The sequence below is a fragment of the Sander vitreus genome, chromosome 3 (assembly GCF_031162955.1).
Source record: "Sander vitreus isolate 19-12246 chromosome 3, sanVit1, whole genome shotgun sequence".
Classification (NCBI taxonomy): domain Eukaryota; kingdom Metazoa; phylum Chordata; class Actinopteri; order Perciformes; family Percidae; genus Sander; species Sander vitreus.
This window is the reverse complement of record NC_135857.1, coordinates 11,035,008-11,052,721: the sequence shown is the minus strand read 5'-3', so window position 1 is coordinate 11,052,721 and position 17,714 is coordinate 11,035,008. Positions and strand designations below refer to the sequence as shown.

General features: G+C 39.6%; 1 protein-coding gene across 1 annotated transcript in view; it reads right to left on the bottom strand.

Moving 5' to 3' along the window:
* The window catches only part of cadm1b (cell adhesion molecule 1b), a 179,037-nt gene that overhangs the window by 18,608 nt on the left and 142,715 nt on the right, over positions 1–17,714 (bottom strand). Inside the window, exons 6-9 of the mRNA XM_078243378.1 lie at positions 15,489–15,647; positions 12,870–12,966; positions 12,430–12,602; positions 2,677–2,727 (exon numbers count right to left, since the gene is read on the bottom strand). Of these exons, the coding sequence (XP_078099504.1) occupies positions 2,677–2,727; positions 12,430–12,602; positions 12,870–12,966; positions 15,489–15,647 (480 nt within the window). The remainder of the gene's footprint in view (positions 1–2,676; positions 2,728–12,429; positions 12,603–12,869; positions 12,967–15,488; positions 15,648–17,714) is intronic.

Here is a 17,714-nt window from a genome sequence, read left to right as displayed (position 1 = left end):
AAAAATCTTAAAATCAAGTTCATAAAGTAACTTTCTTTGCATTCATTTGATTCCCACTCAAGATACACTGGTAATAAATGCTTTCCATTGTTAATATGTACTTAAAAATTGTTCTGAAATGCAAAATAATAGAATTTTAATCATGTGATAAAATATGTGATTAATCGTGATTAACTATAGACGTTCAGCGATTAATTTTTAATCGTTTGACAGCCCTTATATTAAGTGATTATTTGTTTTACTTACATCTGTAATGTGTGAGCAATTGGTAGTTATGATCAGTTAACAAACTTTTGTTAACTATTCTTTTTTTTTTTTTTTTATCAAGAACTCTTCAATCTATATGTGGCAATAACTGAAATGTATGCATAAAGATTGGACCTTCAAAATCAGGATACAATAGACCTCAACAGTCCCGCCCACAGCCGATTCCGGAAGTAAAAATCCCATTGATTTTTCTCCATAAGGATTTAGAATATCAGTCATAATGTCTAAACCATCCGAGGTAGACTGACCCCGAGCTACGTGGTTGTGAAACGAAGAATTCTGCTCCTGTAGAAGCTAGAAGTCCGTATGAAATCAATCTTGTTTTAAGAAAAACATGTTTTATCTGCGATTTAATGGAGAAACACTACACTACTCACAATCCTAAGCGTAACAGCAACGTCTCTGATTGGTCCAACTCGCTGTTACCATAGAAACGTTTACCGTACCCGCGAAACCACGAACGGCTAGAGTGAGCTTCTACCATTGAAGTCTATGATAGTTTCTGTACACGGTCTTGTACCTTTGCCTTTTTTGCCGTTTTCAAAATGTTTTTTTTGTGCCGAATCAAATGTGTTATGCTCACTATTCATCTCGTAGCTGGTTGGCTTGGTTCCAGACTTAAAACTCATATATATATATATATATATAAGTAACGTCAGTGAAACGTCAGTCATTTTGAAACGTCAGTGAAACAATTGAATGGGGAAAAACACTTCCGGAGACAGAGCCGAAAAAAAGTGGGCAGTCACTGTTGAGCTCTATAGGAGTACCGTGGCTCCTGATTACAGCAGAAAATCGCAGCTGGTGGTGGAGGTGCCAATTCACACTCATGTTATAATGACTGAGTAAGAAATCGTGCTGTATACTTTCTTATTGAGGTGAATGCTATACTGTGCTGTTATGCTGATTAAGGTAGTGCAAAGCAATCTGCCGCAAGCCAGCTTACCATAGCCCCTCTGACAGGGTATTTAGAAGAGTAGTGAACTGCGAGAAAGCTCAATTACATCCTCCCAGCATGTACTGCATAAATCACCGTAAATCCTCTTTCAAGCCTGTCTTTCGAAAATTACTGGAATGTTACAGCAGAAAACACGGAGAGGGCTTCATCTGTGTAACTCAGAGGAGAGGAGCTTAGGGGAAAAGATGCAGAGTAATGCACACTTCCGCAAAAAGCCACTTCCTGTTTGCCTGAGCCACACCCAGAGAGAGTCAGAGAGATAAAAATGAGGCTGTAACCATGCAGGATGATCACTGGCATACCGCTTATAACTTTATTTGAGAGAGAGAGAGAGAGAGAGAGAGAGAGAGAGAGAGAGAGAGGGAAAAACGGTGGCTTGGATAGGAGTTTCAAACATGAGGTAATTTAAAACATGCACTGGAGAAAAGTTCTGTCACAGTGAACAACAAACAACCCATGAGACCTCACAAATATGAACACAGGCAGTGCCATTTATTTGACCAGTGACCCTATTTTTAAAAAATAAATTAATACATAATGCACAAACACATTATTGAAAAGTATTTTATTAGATCAAATTTTGATTTGTATTAATTAATGATATCTAAAAGCTACCACATTAGAATAGTGGAACTTTTGATGCAGTCTCACACTGAGTTTCAAACTTATTATGTGTGTATTGACAATCCATATTTTTAAGACTGTATGAAATGCAGAGTGGCCATGACAAAAGGGCCAAAGTTGCCGTATCTCTAAAGCGGCTATTGATAAACCTATTCTTTAAGGATAGTTTTTGTATCAAAATGTCACATTCTGGCATATCCAAATGTCAACTCCCAAGGTTGCCTCACCATCTGTCTAGCCTTAGCAGTGCTTTAGAAATAATAGTGAATATTCTTTTCTTTTTTTTTTTTAATTGTTAATTTTAAAATATTTTTTTGCAACAGAGCTTAATCAAAGTATAAAATAGATGCCAAAAGGTTGCTCTGCTATAAACACCCAAAATGAACTGCCTTTAATTAATTTCATATGTCTTTGAGAAAATGGTTATCGATGTTTTTCGGCCCCGCAAAGACGAGATGTGACTGGCATTTGTAGGGGAGATGTAAAGGGCATTATAATTTGATGGATGGGCCGGTTGAGATGTAGCTGCAGATGCTCATGAGATAGCAGAACAGCAAAGCAGAGTGTCTACGTTTTCTCAGATCAAACATGTGACTGCAAAGGGCTATGACAGGTGTATCTGACAGCCGTGCGGTGCCTGTCCTTAGTGTCAGCAGCGCTATCTGATTAAAACTGGCCATCCACAGTCTCCCTTAGCCTTAGGTACAGGCCCTCATTCTTTTTTACTTGACCACGCGTGCATGCAAACTCACACACACACACACACACACACACACACACACACACACACGATTGCTGAGAGGGACAGTAGTGGGGGCATACAGTACCTTGCGTGTTGACGGGGTTGGTGGTGGGTGTGGGGATAGTAGTGGGAGCATCTAGATGAAAAGAGTAAAAAAAAAAAAGAACATGTATAAGAAATAAAGGAAGTCAAGAGTAAAGAAATAGACAAAAGTCATTATAAATAGATGAAGAGCTGTGCTATAAAAAAAATCATAACATAGCTTCTGGGGTGAGTTAATTTTTTAGGGATTAAAGCGGGATTTATGGTTCGGTGGAGGCTTCACGCAGAGCTTTTGCCGTTGCCTAAGTGGCCTGAAGTTTACTTGTCTGTTGGTGTGTGCGTCCATCTCTTTAATAGAATAGCAGGGCCGGCGTGTATGTGCATGGGGAGTGTGTGGTAGAACGAGTGAGAGAGTGACAGAGATTAGCTTTGGAGTACCGACTCTAGAGGCGTAGTGAGAGAAACAAAGTGTCTCCCCTGTGCTTTCTGACCACGGTGGGAAATCTGTAGCAGGAAAAGTTAACCCTCTCCTTGATTTCATGTTGTTTATGGAACCCTGAAATGAGTAGGGGGAAATGCTACCAAGCCAGGGCCAAGCCATGTGCGTCGCCGCGATATGTAGTTACATTTTGTGAGAGGTGCACGTCACGCTACGGCGTAGGGTCCGCATCTCCACATACCTACGTACGTAGCCGCGGCATCAATGTAACGCAGAAGCATAAATTGGCCTTAAGGGCCCGTGCTACCACAGCGTTGCGTTTAGCTAAATGCTAGCGTTAGCATGCTAACAATGTCAATGCTAACATGCTGTTGTTTAGCAGGTATAATGTTTATCATCGTCACCATGTTAGCTTAGCGTGTTAGCATGCTAACATTTGCGCTTGAGCACTAAACGCAAAGTGCAGCTAAGGCTGAAGGGAATGCCATTTATTTTGAGGCAAACAAAGGTTTGTGCCAATCCATTCAAAAGTTGCCCACTTAACACCAGGAATGTTAACGTCTAGGTGGTGCTAGAGCAAAAGCTGGGGAATCCCCGAAATCATTAGCCTATATCCTCTGGGAACCATTCATTTCTGTATAAATGTCATGGCCATCCATCCAACAGTTGTTAAGGTATTTCAGTCTGGATCAAAGTGGTGGACCGACCTACAGACCAACCTACAGACCGTCATTGCCATCCACAGAGCCGTGCCTGCTAGCCTTGTAGCTATTTCACCGGGCTGGGATTGTATTATATTATATTATATTATGTTAAGCTATTGTATTTCTTTTTTTGATACATTTTCTAATTAACTATGAATAATAATTCCTGGCAATCATAGAAAGGTATTGATATTTTCCACAGTCTCTCATAATTAAGTCAAACTGCAAATTAAACCACTCTGGTGGTCTCCCGCTGCAGCACAGCAGAGCCCCGAGCAGCATCCTTCGCCCCACACTGTACTGATTAGGCCTGTCACTAACCTCCAAACAAAATAATCAGAAAGATAAAATGGAGGCCAATTCAGGTATGCTACGGTACTAAGGAGGGCTGAAAGCTTCCTCATCAGGGGAATATATGCCTGGTGCAGGGGAAAGATAGCACGACCCCTTGCTGTGGGAGAGTCGCAGCAGGGGAAATTGGCTGGCTGTCTCCATGCCTTTACTGTCTGCACTCCATCAAAAAACAGCAGCGGGAGACCACATACTCCCAAACTAATGATAAAACATCAAGGACAGCATAATGTTGCCGCCGGGGATGGAGTGTATGGCGGAGGTGGTGTTGATGGTGGTAGGGGGGTATCGGGGTATCAGGCAGAGATTGTCTTCTGACAGTATTTGAAGAGGGGGGTGGGCAAGATTTCTTTCCCTGTGACCGAAGGCAGTCTGATAGCTGAAATGTCAGTGTCTGGAAGAAGGAAATTGGCCATTCAGGGAAGAGGGTCTTCACAAAGGCTAGGATAGGATGTGGCACATATAATATCCAGGCGAACAAGAATTCTCCATGGGCAATTTCCAGGCTGGATGACTCTGGGCTCAGCATTATGGGGGCTGAAATATGAATGTATTTTGGAGAGGCCATATTTTCAGGGAGCATTTGTATCAGTGAGGAATTTGATATGAGAAAATTGAACCATAAAGTGAAACAATGTAGGAGAAATTGTTTACCCGTGCCTGCTTAAACCTGCCTGCCAACACAACAGCAGGGACGAGATTTAGCTTTTCTTTTGTTTGTTTAACTTTTTTGCTTAAAAGTTACGTTTACATAAGTCTTATAGAGGTTTGGTTCTTCGAAAACAAGGGGCAAAAGTCGGTAAAAGAGGTTGTTGTAGAGTAGCTAATCAAATTAATATTATGAAAAACTAATGTACAAGCTGACGTGTTGAAAGTTTTTCATCACTATGTTGCACGTTTGATGAAATCAGTGTGAATCACAAGGACAGTTTCACAACAGCCATTCATAAGAACATGGAGACCCATGAGCAGTGTCTGCTCATGCTGTGTCAAAACCCAGATGAAGCCCGAATTTCCAGTGGCTTGTGAATTTTTGACTTCTTGTCCATGGAAGAACTATAGTTCAAAAGCGTGGGCTAAATCGTGGTGGTAATAGCAGCATTGTTCACCTGCCAAAAGGCAGTGCGTGTGACTTACAGCACCAGGTCACTTGTGAGAGAGACAGGCCTCTCTCTGGTCAGCTCTCTCCCACACCACACACCACCCAGGGGGCACAGTTCACAGCAGACACACCCACGTGGAGAACAGAATGACAAGCGTCTTTCTTAGCCTTTCGACCAGCCACATACAATACACTTGATTTGATGGGGATTTACATCGGCCTCACACCTGTCCGGGCTGTCACAAAGTGAAAAGTCATTAGTCTTTTTTTGAAATAGGAAGAGCCCGAAGAACTATCAGCAGTAGAGGGTGGCAGCAGTATGAAAGAGAATTGATGGAAAATTCAGCTTGGCTCTATCAATATTTCTTACAAGCAAATATTTATCAAGAACAAAACAACTCATTAAAATAAAGCTATTTGTTGCATGCAATGGGTTAGAGAAAATTAGTTTTTTTGACAGGTGTGTGATGCTTTAACAGGAGCAAGAGCTCTTAAATAAAAACATTGAAAAAAACAGTAAAAATGCCAGATAAAAGAAGAAACTCTAATTTTGTTAGAAAATTGTGAAATTAGTGAGCGGGATAACAGTGGTGGACAGATTGAAGTCCTGCTTTGCTACTGAGAAGTTAAACCAAAATAGCTCAATAGTTCCTCATGCTAAGACCAATATGCTGCAGAAACACACACTAATTTAACCACTGTAGAAAGCATGATTAGTCTGGGCCAACAAACTCTCACATGGACCACAACATGATTTTGCCTGGCATTAAATCCTCCAGAAAAGAGGCGAGGGAGTCTCAGACATAATTATATGCGTTTATTAACACCTTTGACCAATCTCTTGTGTCTCATTATAGCGAGCTGGAGTCATAGCGCCTCCAACGCTTGTACACCAGAGAAACTGTGTTTAATGGAAATTGGTAAAATATGTGGATAGGAAGTTACTAATTGAAGACGTCAAAGCCAAAAGCACAAATTCTAATAGCAAATATACTCTAGGTAGAAAGGATAGTTGTCTTTAATTCTGGACCAGAGAACATTTACATCCCATTGCTTTTCAATCATTCATGCAGGTTTTAGGGGTGCAGCATGGAGCTGCTGAATTTTACAGCATTAGACACACATCATTCATGAGCTCTTAAATGCCCACAGGCACTTCAGCGAAAACTATAAGAATATTATATTATAACTTTAAAGATCTGTGTTTGAGAATAACATAACGTTCATCCAAAAACACGATCTGAAAGAAAGCACGGTAAATCTGTTTCAATCTGTTTATTTTGCACAACAATTAGAAATTTAGTCGTGATAGCTTGAATAAGTCTCCCTTGGGTAAGCCATTTTCCGGCATACGCTGTCCCTTTTTGTTTGGAAGTGATCATTATGGCCCATTGGGAACAAGCAGGTGTCATCATCTGCCTGGCAGAGCACAATGATGAATAACCACGGGGCGGCAGAGTTGTGAGAGTCACAGGGAAAGCTATGTCACAGTGACAAAGTCACACATGTCAGACGTATGCCTGTGTAAAAATCTCTACGTTACTTTAACTGCATGACTAAAAACTGGACTACCAGTGTTCTCTGAATGCTTTGAACCTGACAGATTTGGATTAGTGAGGTTTATAAAACATTCATAAACCCTACATGGTTATTCTTCAGTAGACAAGTTTCCAGGTGTAGAAATTCAGTTCCAGGTTTATTCTTACATAAAACTGCATAAGTCCTGCACCCACAGCACTCCCTATTTTCCTTCTTTAATTTCTCCTGCCTCTGACAGGTTTTCAGACACCTCTGCCCAAGACCTTATCCCTCCATTAAAATCCTATTCACTGCTTGCCCCACAATTGATGGAATGGCGTTGACGTTTAAACTATTACGAATGCATTTATTTCCACAAATGCACATTTTTCATTTTTTTCAGTCACTGCCATAAACCTTTGCCAGCCAGACAAAAAAAAAAAAACAATGTTAAATTGCTGGGTTTTTTTTTCACACACAGTTCATGGCTGTCAACACGAGCTAAACAAGCAGACTGAGTATAATCAAAACAATATCGCTATTCTGAAACCTGCAGCTCTCACAATTCACAATATTCACAGCTTTTCTGTTATTATTTATAGTCTATGCTTTTAGCATAGTCTGGATAAACAGCAGTACATTGCCAGGATAAGCCTAACAAGAGAGGGCTTTGCCTTTCCCCTGCTGTTATCTGTGTGTCAAAATCTCTTCGCCAAGGGAAACCACAAGAACAACCCCCGAATCTAGCGAGTTAACGTTTTACGCTGAAAATGGCAAATTTTAACGAAAATTTGAAACGTGCAACAAGGCAGGCCTGCTTGGTTCTTTCTGTAAATCAATGTAAAAAATTACAAAGAATATGTTTACGGAATTTAGCCTGCTATCTAACTGGGACGTTTCAAGACCGATTGGTGGGGATTTGCTATGAACGAAGTACACACGACGATACGCTGGTAAGAGCCAATTACGTTTAACCATGTATCCAGCTAATGAAAATAGCTCACGTTACTTTATTGTGTGAACAGTTAACTTCATTTAACATTGTATGTTGCTTCCTGAGACTATTTGGCAGAGCCACAGTCTCTGCGATTGGAGCTTAGTGCCGCCCAAGAGGATTGTGATTGGTTTAAACAAATGCAAACATGTGAAGAATGTGGATCAGTGTTTCCCAAAAGCCCAAGATGACGTCCTCAAATGTCTTGTTTTGTCCACAACTCAAAGATATTCACTTTACTGTCACAGAGGAGAGAAGAAACTAGAAATTATTCACATTTAAGAAGCTGGAATCAAAGAATTTTTTACTTTTCTCTTAAAAAATTACTCAAACCGACTAATCGATTATCAAAATAGTTGGCGATTAATTTAAGAGTTGACAACGAATCGATTAATCAGTTAATCTTTGCAGCTCTAATGGCTCCTCACACCTGGCTGAAACATCAGCAAAAAAGTTGACTGTAGATCAGAGATCTTCAACAGGGGGTCCGGGGCCCCTAAGGGGTCCTCAGAGTCACTGCAGGGGGGCCTCCAAATTATTGTTAATTTTTTGAAAGCTAAAAGAAAATTGAAATGTCATGAAAGACATTTCAATTCAGTTAACATGAATCCAACATATTATTAGCAAATATAAAAAATGATGATAGGCTTACTGGCCTATAGGTAAAGGTAGTCACTAAGGTAACCCTCCACTGGTACAGTTCATCCTGAGGATTCACTCTGCCACATGTACAGTATGTTTATCATTAAAACATGATTCATAAAATCATACCAACAAATATTTTAATATCTTAGTATTCTATGCACTAAAAAGGTATTTCTAAAGGCTGCCCACACGTTATTGTAGGCCTAGCTTATTATGCAATCCAGTTATATACAACATGTAGTAGGGGGGTCCCTGCTCCGTCTCTCTCTCTCTGTTAAGGGGTCCTTGGCTTAAAAAACGTTGAAGACCCCTGCTGTAGATAATTATGGGCATGGCCCAGACAATAATGGCTATGTGCCAGCTAAGCCAGCTAAGCCATCCTCACGGATTGGATAACATGCAAAACATATAAAAAGAATTATAGTAATAGTTTTAAGTTAGATTTTTTTTGTTTCTGATGTCCATCAGGAAATGTTTTGAGGTGTGTAATGTACAGTTGTAGGTATAAAGTATAAGGGTAGCCTAATGCTGAGATGCACTAATTTATCATATTCTGAAGATCCCCTCCAGACATGTCTTTAAACATGTCTGGAGGGGAATTTGTGTGTGATATGGGGTTGTTTTTTTTTATTTTTTGTTACGGAGTTAAAATTTCTTTACATTATACACTATTCGTCATTCATTAAAAAAATCCAGATTCTAAAAGATTCTATGAATCTTCAAATATTTTTCATTTGAAAACGTGTTAAACTCCTGGACCAAGAAGTCCTACTTCACTTGAATGTCCATCACATCTTGATTAAGTTGCGTACTGGGCCAAGATTGGCCACCAAACTAGTTGTGAGGTCTTAAAACCATGCTCTAAAACTAAACAAGAAATGTAACCCCTTCTGCAGATTAATGTGAAAACAGCCTTCTCGTGTCAAACTCTCGGCAAGTCATCATTTTTCACAGTGAAGCTTGAACACGCAGTTTTGAGAGGATGGGGGGGATTTAAGTTCTGAGACTCAGTTCATGCATCGTGGATTTGCTGTGATTCAAAAGACTAGATATCAATCTTTTAGTCAGTTAGCTTGGAGGACAAGCAAACTGTAATCTAACCCTAACATCAAGAAACATTACTATTCCTCACACTGTTTACCAATGGTAAACAATGGGAATGTGTTAAATATGTTGTGAATATGTCACATTAACATAAAGCCTTTCAAGCAACCAATTACCTGCATCACATTAGGAAGTACACTTAATCAATCAATTTTAACGTAATTACACACTGGAGATGCAGAAATCATTTTTATACATATAACAGATCCACCCTTCCTGGTTTTTGGGTATAGTCACTGACAGACAATGTTTTTGGCACACAGGCAGAAACAAATTGAAACTTGGGAACACAATACAAAATGCTCTTCTAAACAGCAGGGAGGTAGCACTCCAAGGAGAGAAAGCTAAACTCACCAGCAATGGCTGCACCTGCTGCAAATTTATTTTGTTCCCTCGTCCTCATCACCCCTGCCAGCCACCAAAAATAGGAAATTAAGGTCCGAGGAGTGTGTACTTCACTGACGTCACGTTACATGATTTCAAAACAGTTATGCTACCTCCTGCTGTTCCCCCTTGGGGATTTTCAAGTGCAAAGATGCCTGGTACACCTAATAGTCGAGTTGTTGGCAAAACAAGTTTTAAATCTTTCCGAATTTTGTGTGATTGCAGCCAAGTAAATTCACTCCCTTATTTTGTGTGTTTTATTGTTGTATTGAGGATTGTGATGTGTTGAAAACAAACGAGGGAAATGACTGACAGTCGGGTTTAAGGTAAAAGAGAAGCTTCAGCGAAGAGAGATTAATACTGGTCGCTGCATTTGAGGTTCAAACCAAGGGGAATAAACAGCCTGCTGCATTTAAAGTCAAGTCCTGGGAGAGATGGTCCCTTTATTGCCCTTTACTGGTTGGCTGCAAAACACATTGAAATTCAACCCACTTCAATATAAGTCAACAGAGCCAAATCCCATCTTTATGTTAAAAATACTCTATGGAGTTCAATTTCTGATATTAGACCTAATAGCTGATAGTGTTTTCTGTCTAATAAAGGAATAGTTCAAGATTTGGGCCTTTCTGGCCAAGCGTTAGATGAGAAGATTGACACCACTCTCATGTCTGTACGGTAATTATAAAGCTGCAGCCAACCGGTGCTTAGCTTAGCCTAGCATAAAGACTGGAAACTGGGGGCAACAGCTACCCTGCCTTTGTTCAGACATAACACAATCAGCCTACCAGCTCCTCTATACGTATATATATATATATATATATATATATGTGTGTGTATATATATATATATATATATATATATATATATATATACACATCACACATATATACGTATATATATATATATATATATAACGTATATATGTGTGTGTGTATATATATGTGTGTATATATATATATATATATATATATATATATATATATATATATATATATATATATATATATATATATAAAGGGCTGTTAACGCATGCAATTAATCTAAAACAATGAGTGTTATTTTTTTTAAGCATTTTATCAAGTTTGACCCCAACCTCTTCCCGTTATCTCAGCGCTGATGGTTACACTTTGTGTGACACGTGTGGCACGGCAACCGTGAATAAGCGATGACAGAGGAGACGGTGCCCACTCTGTTAAGGGCAATTTTTGTTATTAAAAGCTTCCAGATGGAAGGACTGGCGGAGTGCAACCGGGGCAAGTTTGTCAACAAAACGACAACAGCAAAGCTAACTAGTGCAATCGCTAAATGGGTCGCTACAGACTGCAGGCCCATCAACGTAGTTCAGGACGGAGGGGGCTTCAAGACATCATTCAGATCACCACAGGCGACCCATCATACAAGCTGTCTTCGAGGGGAACTATTGTTACGAGAATACATGAACTGTACGACGCTGAAAAAAGCTATGAAAGTGAGGCAGTTGGCAGAAGGTACTTTTTTTGCACTTACTGGAGACCACTGGACATGGTCGTCACAAGCAAGTGCATACGGTAAGCTGGCCCATATTGCAATAAGGTACCTGGCTACACCTGCCTCAACAGTGCCATGTGAGAGACTGTTCTCTTTCGCAGGCAATATTCTGCAGAAGAAGAGGTCAACTCTATCATCCGAAAATCTGAACAAGCTAGTCTGCCTGAGCAACTGGTTGAAAGAAAACTAGACTGTATGATTGGTTGACAGGAGGAATGTTGCAGAGATGCACTGTTTGAAGTAATTATCTTTAACCACGAATGTAGAGACTGCTCCCTCTGTGTCTTCACATACATAATGGCATTCTATTTCTAAAATAGGCCTACTTATTGCTGCATTCATTTGAGTTGACGTTACTATGCAAAACATTTTTACAGGTAAGCTATTTGTGACTTTGTAGCAGACATTACTTTGTAACAGTTGTTGGTTACTGCTAAATATGTCTGCAATTTATATGGATGCCTCAACAAATTAAGAGTGTTATTGGACACTTGTTTAATACATGTTATAACTGAAGAATCTGTTTCTTTAAACCAGTTTGTCATGCATTTATTTATTTCAACACTGCAGGTTTACAAGTAAATCCAAGTATTTTAAATTTGTGATTAATTGTCATGGGCTGTGATTAACGTCCTGGATTCCTGACAAGCCAATTCAAAGTTAACAACCACTTTATCCTATATTTTCTGCTTTGTATGTTTTTAACTCATGAATTAATAGTATAGCGGCAGCTCAAATCTTCAACATGAATTCAGAGCTCTGTGGATTTGTCAACTGCAGCCACCTTCTCTGATTTTAAGCTCCCTGTTCCTCTCAAGAATTTCAAACACCCATATACGTTTGAAATGTGATTCTGTTTGTTGCACAAACACTGTAGTAAATTCTTATAGTTCAATACAATCCCCTGACTGCCAAAGCTGCTGTAGGTAGTTATGTCTATAAACCTTATAATATCAGCAATAGGGACTGAGTGTAAAAGAGTGATGAAGGCAATTTAAACATCAAGTGCAATGAAGCCTAATACCTACCATATACATAGAGGATGTAGTCGTCGTAGGCCTCTCCCACAGCATTGGATGCCACGCAGCGATAGGTGCCGTTGTAGGACTTGTTGAGGTTTTCGATGTACAGATCAGAGCCGGTGACCACGGCGTGAGGCGGCACATCCTCATCTACTCTCAGCCAGTTGATCTGATGGGGACTGGAGAACACAAATACCACGCACATCACTCAGGCGCTGTCTATCCAGGCTAGAAATCTGAAATAAAGGTCAAATCTGAAATTGTCTGAGGAGGGCCACAGGCAGGCCCTGTCTAATGATATGCTTTATACAGCATGCAAACAACTGGAAACATTTAAATGGTACAATGGAATGTGAAGGTTAAGGGGGTGATCAGACTGGCAGAAAAGGGATAAACAGTGAAAGTATGAAACTGTTGAAGTGCGTCCATCTGCTCAGTGTACTCACTGTGGTTTTCCTTCTGCGATACATGTCAAATCTAGATTGTCACCCTCTCTGGTTAAACCGTCAGGATATGTCACCACAATCTTCACTTCTGGTTTATCTGGAAAGAAAAGACTGGATATTTACAATACTCCAATGTCTTAAGTTATAACAAAACTGGCTTTTTCCTCATACCTACAGCCAAAGCAAAAGTTAACAGCCAAAAGTGAAACAAAGAGGATGATGAAATGATTATCCAATGTGCTCAGTGGACATCCAGTAAGTATGCAGTACCTTACAGAATTTTTCTTTTTTCTTCTTATCAATGCTAACCAAAGATTACCAAAATGTCAAGCGGTTTCATTCAAGCTTTCTCTTTTTCCTTGAAAGGTCAGACAAAACAGTAGTCTACCTGAAAAAAATGAATATACGACACAGACTACAAAAGGCTACCTTAACCTTTCTTTGATGTTTTACACTGTAAGGCAGCCTTTATTACCTCTTCAATCAATGCACTATTTAAAGAAGACCTAAACATCATTTGACATCTAAGCAAAAGTTGTTTTTATCCCTTGTGGTGGCTGTCTCTCTTGGGCCAAGGCACCAGTTGGCTGTGAGACTAGAATACCAGGACTACATGATCCACAGATAACAGCCAGGCAGTGCAAATCTATGATCTGATGGTCAGACGATACCCTGGGTCTCTTATGACATCTAAAGGCCCTGACACACCAAGGCGGCTGTTGGTCCAAGTTAGTCCGATGGTGAACAGCCGTCGCCCTAGCTTGTGCGGTGTGTCCCGCACAGTCTGCATTGGCGGCCGTCGGCTGAACAGCCAATCCATCTCATTGGCTGTTCAGCATGAAAACGGTATTGGGAATAGCAAACAAACGACTGTAAGAGTGCACACACAAGGCTCCCATCTCATCTGATCAATCCAATACACATAAGACCAGTCAAAACTGGCCTAAAATGACGTTTGAATGTTCCTTCTAAAAAACACATAGGTCTGAATGATTGGAATATCTATTTTTGCACATTATGGCCATAAGATGGCAAACATACGAGATATACATAACTATTTGTGTAGGTATATTTATTTCAACATTAACATGTCTTTTAAAAGATCTCTACATACCTACACATTACAAAATAAACTAACGTCAATAAACTAATTTAATGTAAAGACCGTAATAGAACTCTCTCTCTCTGCACCGCTAAACAATTAGCCCCCTAGCAAGCAACTATCTTAAGCTTACTAACCAGCCTCTAAATAAGTAAAATGTAACAACTTAATGTTTCATTCACACACTCTTGTCATCACAGGAAAGCACATTGCTGTTCGGCTAATTTTCTGTAACCAGTGTATGATAAAGGCATGTTGGGTGGAATTTGCAAGCTAACGTTAGCTTACGAGGCAGCAGCGAGCGTGTTTCCCATAAATGTGGCAATTGTGACTCTATGGGTCATGCTAACTTTGCACTTGCCACCATTGTAGAGAGAATGTTGATCCCTATGCAGTTAGCCATAATAGCCAGGTGGCTGCCTTCCATTTTTAACTTTGGTCGGACTCAGAGACAAGTGTTTGAAATGATTCATTTAAATCACAAACAGATTTTGTCCTCAAGACAAACCTAGATGACGGACTAAAAGAGGAACTTGAACGCCTTTCTGCTCAAAACTAGCTTGTATGTTTTCTTAGAGTTGAAAGGTTGATTTCGCCAAATATTTCGACTCTCTCCAAGCAGCATAATTGTGCTAGTGATTGTCAAAGGACCCTGTCTGTGTTGCCTGCTTTTTGAGATGTCAGCTGTGTAGTTTCTTCTGTCTGTAATTATTTTATAATAAGTTATATAAGATATATAAGTTTCCCAAATTTGACTGTTTGACTGTAAACATTTCTGAATATTGTTATTGTTTTTTAACTTTAAAAAACTGGGATCGTTATTGTTAGTGGGTGGTACCATTTGAATATCAGTGTTTGAAATAGGCATATGATATCAAATGCCAGAGCTCCACCAATAAGTAGTTAAAGTGCTCATTATGCTCATTTTCAGGTTCATAATTGTATTTAGAGGTTATATCAGAATAGGTTTACATAGTTTAATTTTCAAAAAACGCCATATTTTTGTTGTACTGCACATTGCTGCAGCTCCTTTTTTCACCCTGTGCGTTGAGCTCTCTGTTTTAGCTACAGAGTGAAGCATCACACTTATGTTCCATCTTTGTTGGGAGTCGCACATGCGCAGTAGCTAGATCAGCACCACAAGCCAGTCAGAAGCAGAGTATGAGGGAGTGCCACGCTAGCAGCTAGGCGAGCATTATAACGTGTGTTACAAAGTGACGCACGTTCGTCACAGAAGTAAAGGCTGGACTACAATAGAGCTGTTTGGAGCAGTTTGTGAACAGTGTTTTCTGTTGGAAAGGGTAAGTCCCTTTGGGGTGGACTTTGGGCTTTTTCACTTTGTAAACCTATTACATGCACAAAAAAGATATATAGCACAATAAAGGAAAGGGGAAAAGCCAAAAAGCATAACTTTAAGTCTCCAACTAGCCCAAGCAAGAAAGAGAAAGTCTGTAGCACTGTCTATGGGGCCTTAGTATCGTTCTAGTCTCGAAAAAGTACAGCTTTAGGTCACTCACATAGCACTTCCAAGTGTCTTTGAGCCAGGAGGTCCTTTACAGCAGGGTGGTCAATGATGCAGTCCACTGGCACTCCATCATCCTCTTTAGTGACAGAGAATCTTACTCGGCTGGTGACAGTAAACATCCTGTCGTACATCTCTTCAACTGTAGTATCACCTAGAAAAACACAAAAACGAGAGGGGGAAAAAGGTTTTACAGCTTAACAGCTCAAAAAAAATCTCAAATCCTGCAGCTGCACCGACCTGCAGTGACCATAATGAGCAGGTGGTCATTTTGGATGCACCAATTTATCGGCCGAACATTGACATTTGCCTCGTTGACTACCATCGGAAAAAGCTATACTTAGTGTATTTGCAAACAGGGTTCCAAGATTGGCACCATCCACCAGCCAAATGCTGGTAAAATATGCAAGTAGCTGGAAAATTTGCTTCACTCACCAGCCAAAAAACTATTGTAATCTATTGAGGGGCTGGTAAAATTTGAAGATTCTCTTGCCATTTGACTGGTGGATGATAAAGTTATTTTTGAACCCCGTTTGCAAATAATAAATAAGATAACATTCACCATGGCAGTTGCCAATGTTTCTGTTGTGTCGCATCTATTTTTCAGACTCGGACAACAGTATAGCTGGCATAGCCAGCTGTTGATTCAAAGAAGAAGCCACTGGCTTGGCACGACTCTGACACTGGCATGATGTAAGAGTGCAGAAATGCGACTGCACCTGGATATTGGAGAGATTTTGAGAAATATACACCTCTGTTTAGCACTGGCACAAATGGCACGCAAATACCTACGCTCCATGCACCAGCACCAGGACAGTGAGCCGCTGCTTAGCTCTGCGTCTCACATCTTGGATAAGAAGAGAAATGGACTGAGCTGTAATAAGGCAGATAAGCTTACGGTATCTATAGTAGTTGTAGTTAGTATAGGTATAGGTAGTTGTCTTTATAGTAAATGTCTTTTATTAGGAGAAACCCCTTGAGATGCAGCACCTCGTTTTCGAGGGGGTCCTTAACAATAAATAAATAAACAGTACAATCATTATTAGACACAACAGTTAACCAAAACAAACAAACAAACAAACATCATAATCAGTCAGTCATAATCAAGTTTGAGGCAGAGCAAGAATGAAACTGGATAATAATAATAATATTAGCTGGGGTGTTATCATTGTGTTGTAGAGGATTATGGACAGGTACTGTTGGTACTGTAATAGGAAAACGGGGCATTTTTAAGGAGTGAAGAGATAGACTGGATCAAATGTTTACAGGTAGATTATTCCAATCTGAGGGGGCTTTAAACCTAAAGGCTTTCTTAGCTGTAGCGAAAGATACAACAGGGACAGAAAAAAAAAAGTTGTGTAGAGTGTCTCAAGTGGTAGGTAGAGGAATAGGGTACCATAAGCTGTTTTAGATAACTAGGGTTATTGAAATGTATACATTTATAGATAAACTGCAACCACTGCTGATGTCTTCTTATTGAGGGTGATGGTAGAGCAAGTTTTTCATACATAATACAATGATGAGTTGTGAAAGGACATCCAATAACAAATCTACAGATTCTGTTGTAAACAACATTGAGAGGGAGCAGATTAGTGCTGGGTGCAACCTGATATACAACATCAGCATAGTCCATAATTGGTAAGATAACCAATTTCTTTCTAACATTAAGGGAGAAGCATTTTCTGGAGCGGTAGAGAACACCAATACCAAAGTGTTAGTTGATAGTTGTAAAGTAGGTTTATCAAGGCAGGTGAAATAATGTGATATTAAAGGTTGTTTCATAAATTTGTATGATTTGAATGTGTCAAATATGAAATGCTTAATGGCTTTCAAACAGTTCAGTTATTTTTTATTATGAAGATTTCTTTATTTCCCTGGCACAATATGGGGTATTAGGGCTGGGCAATATATCAATATTATGATTGTGATTGTGATTTGAGTCTTAGATTTTGGATATCATAATATCGTGATATGACATAAGTGTTGTCTTTTCCTGGTTTTATAGGCTGCATTACAGTAAAGTGATTTCTTTTCTGAACTTACCAGACTGTTCTAGCTGTTCTGTTATTTGCCTTTTCCCACTTAGACATTATGTCCACATTACTGATAAATATTTATCTAAAATCTAAGTGTGAAGATGTTTTGTTACAGCACCAATTGTCAACCCTAGAATATCGCTGCGATATCGAGGTATTTGGTCAAAAATATCATGATATCTGAT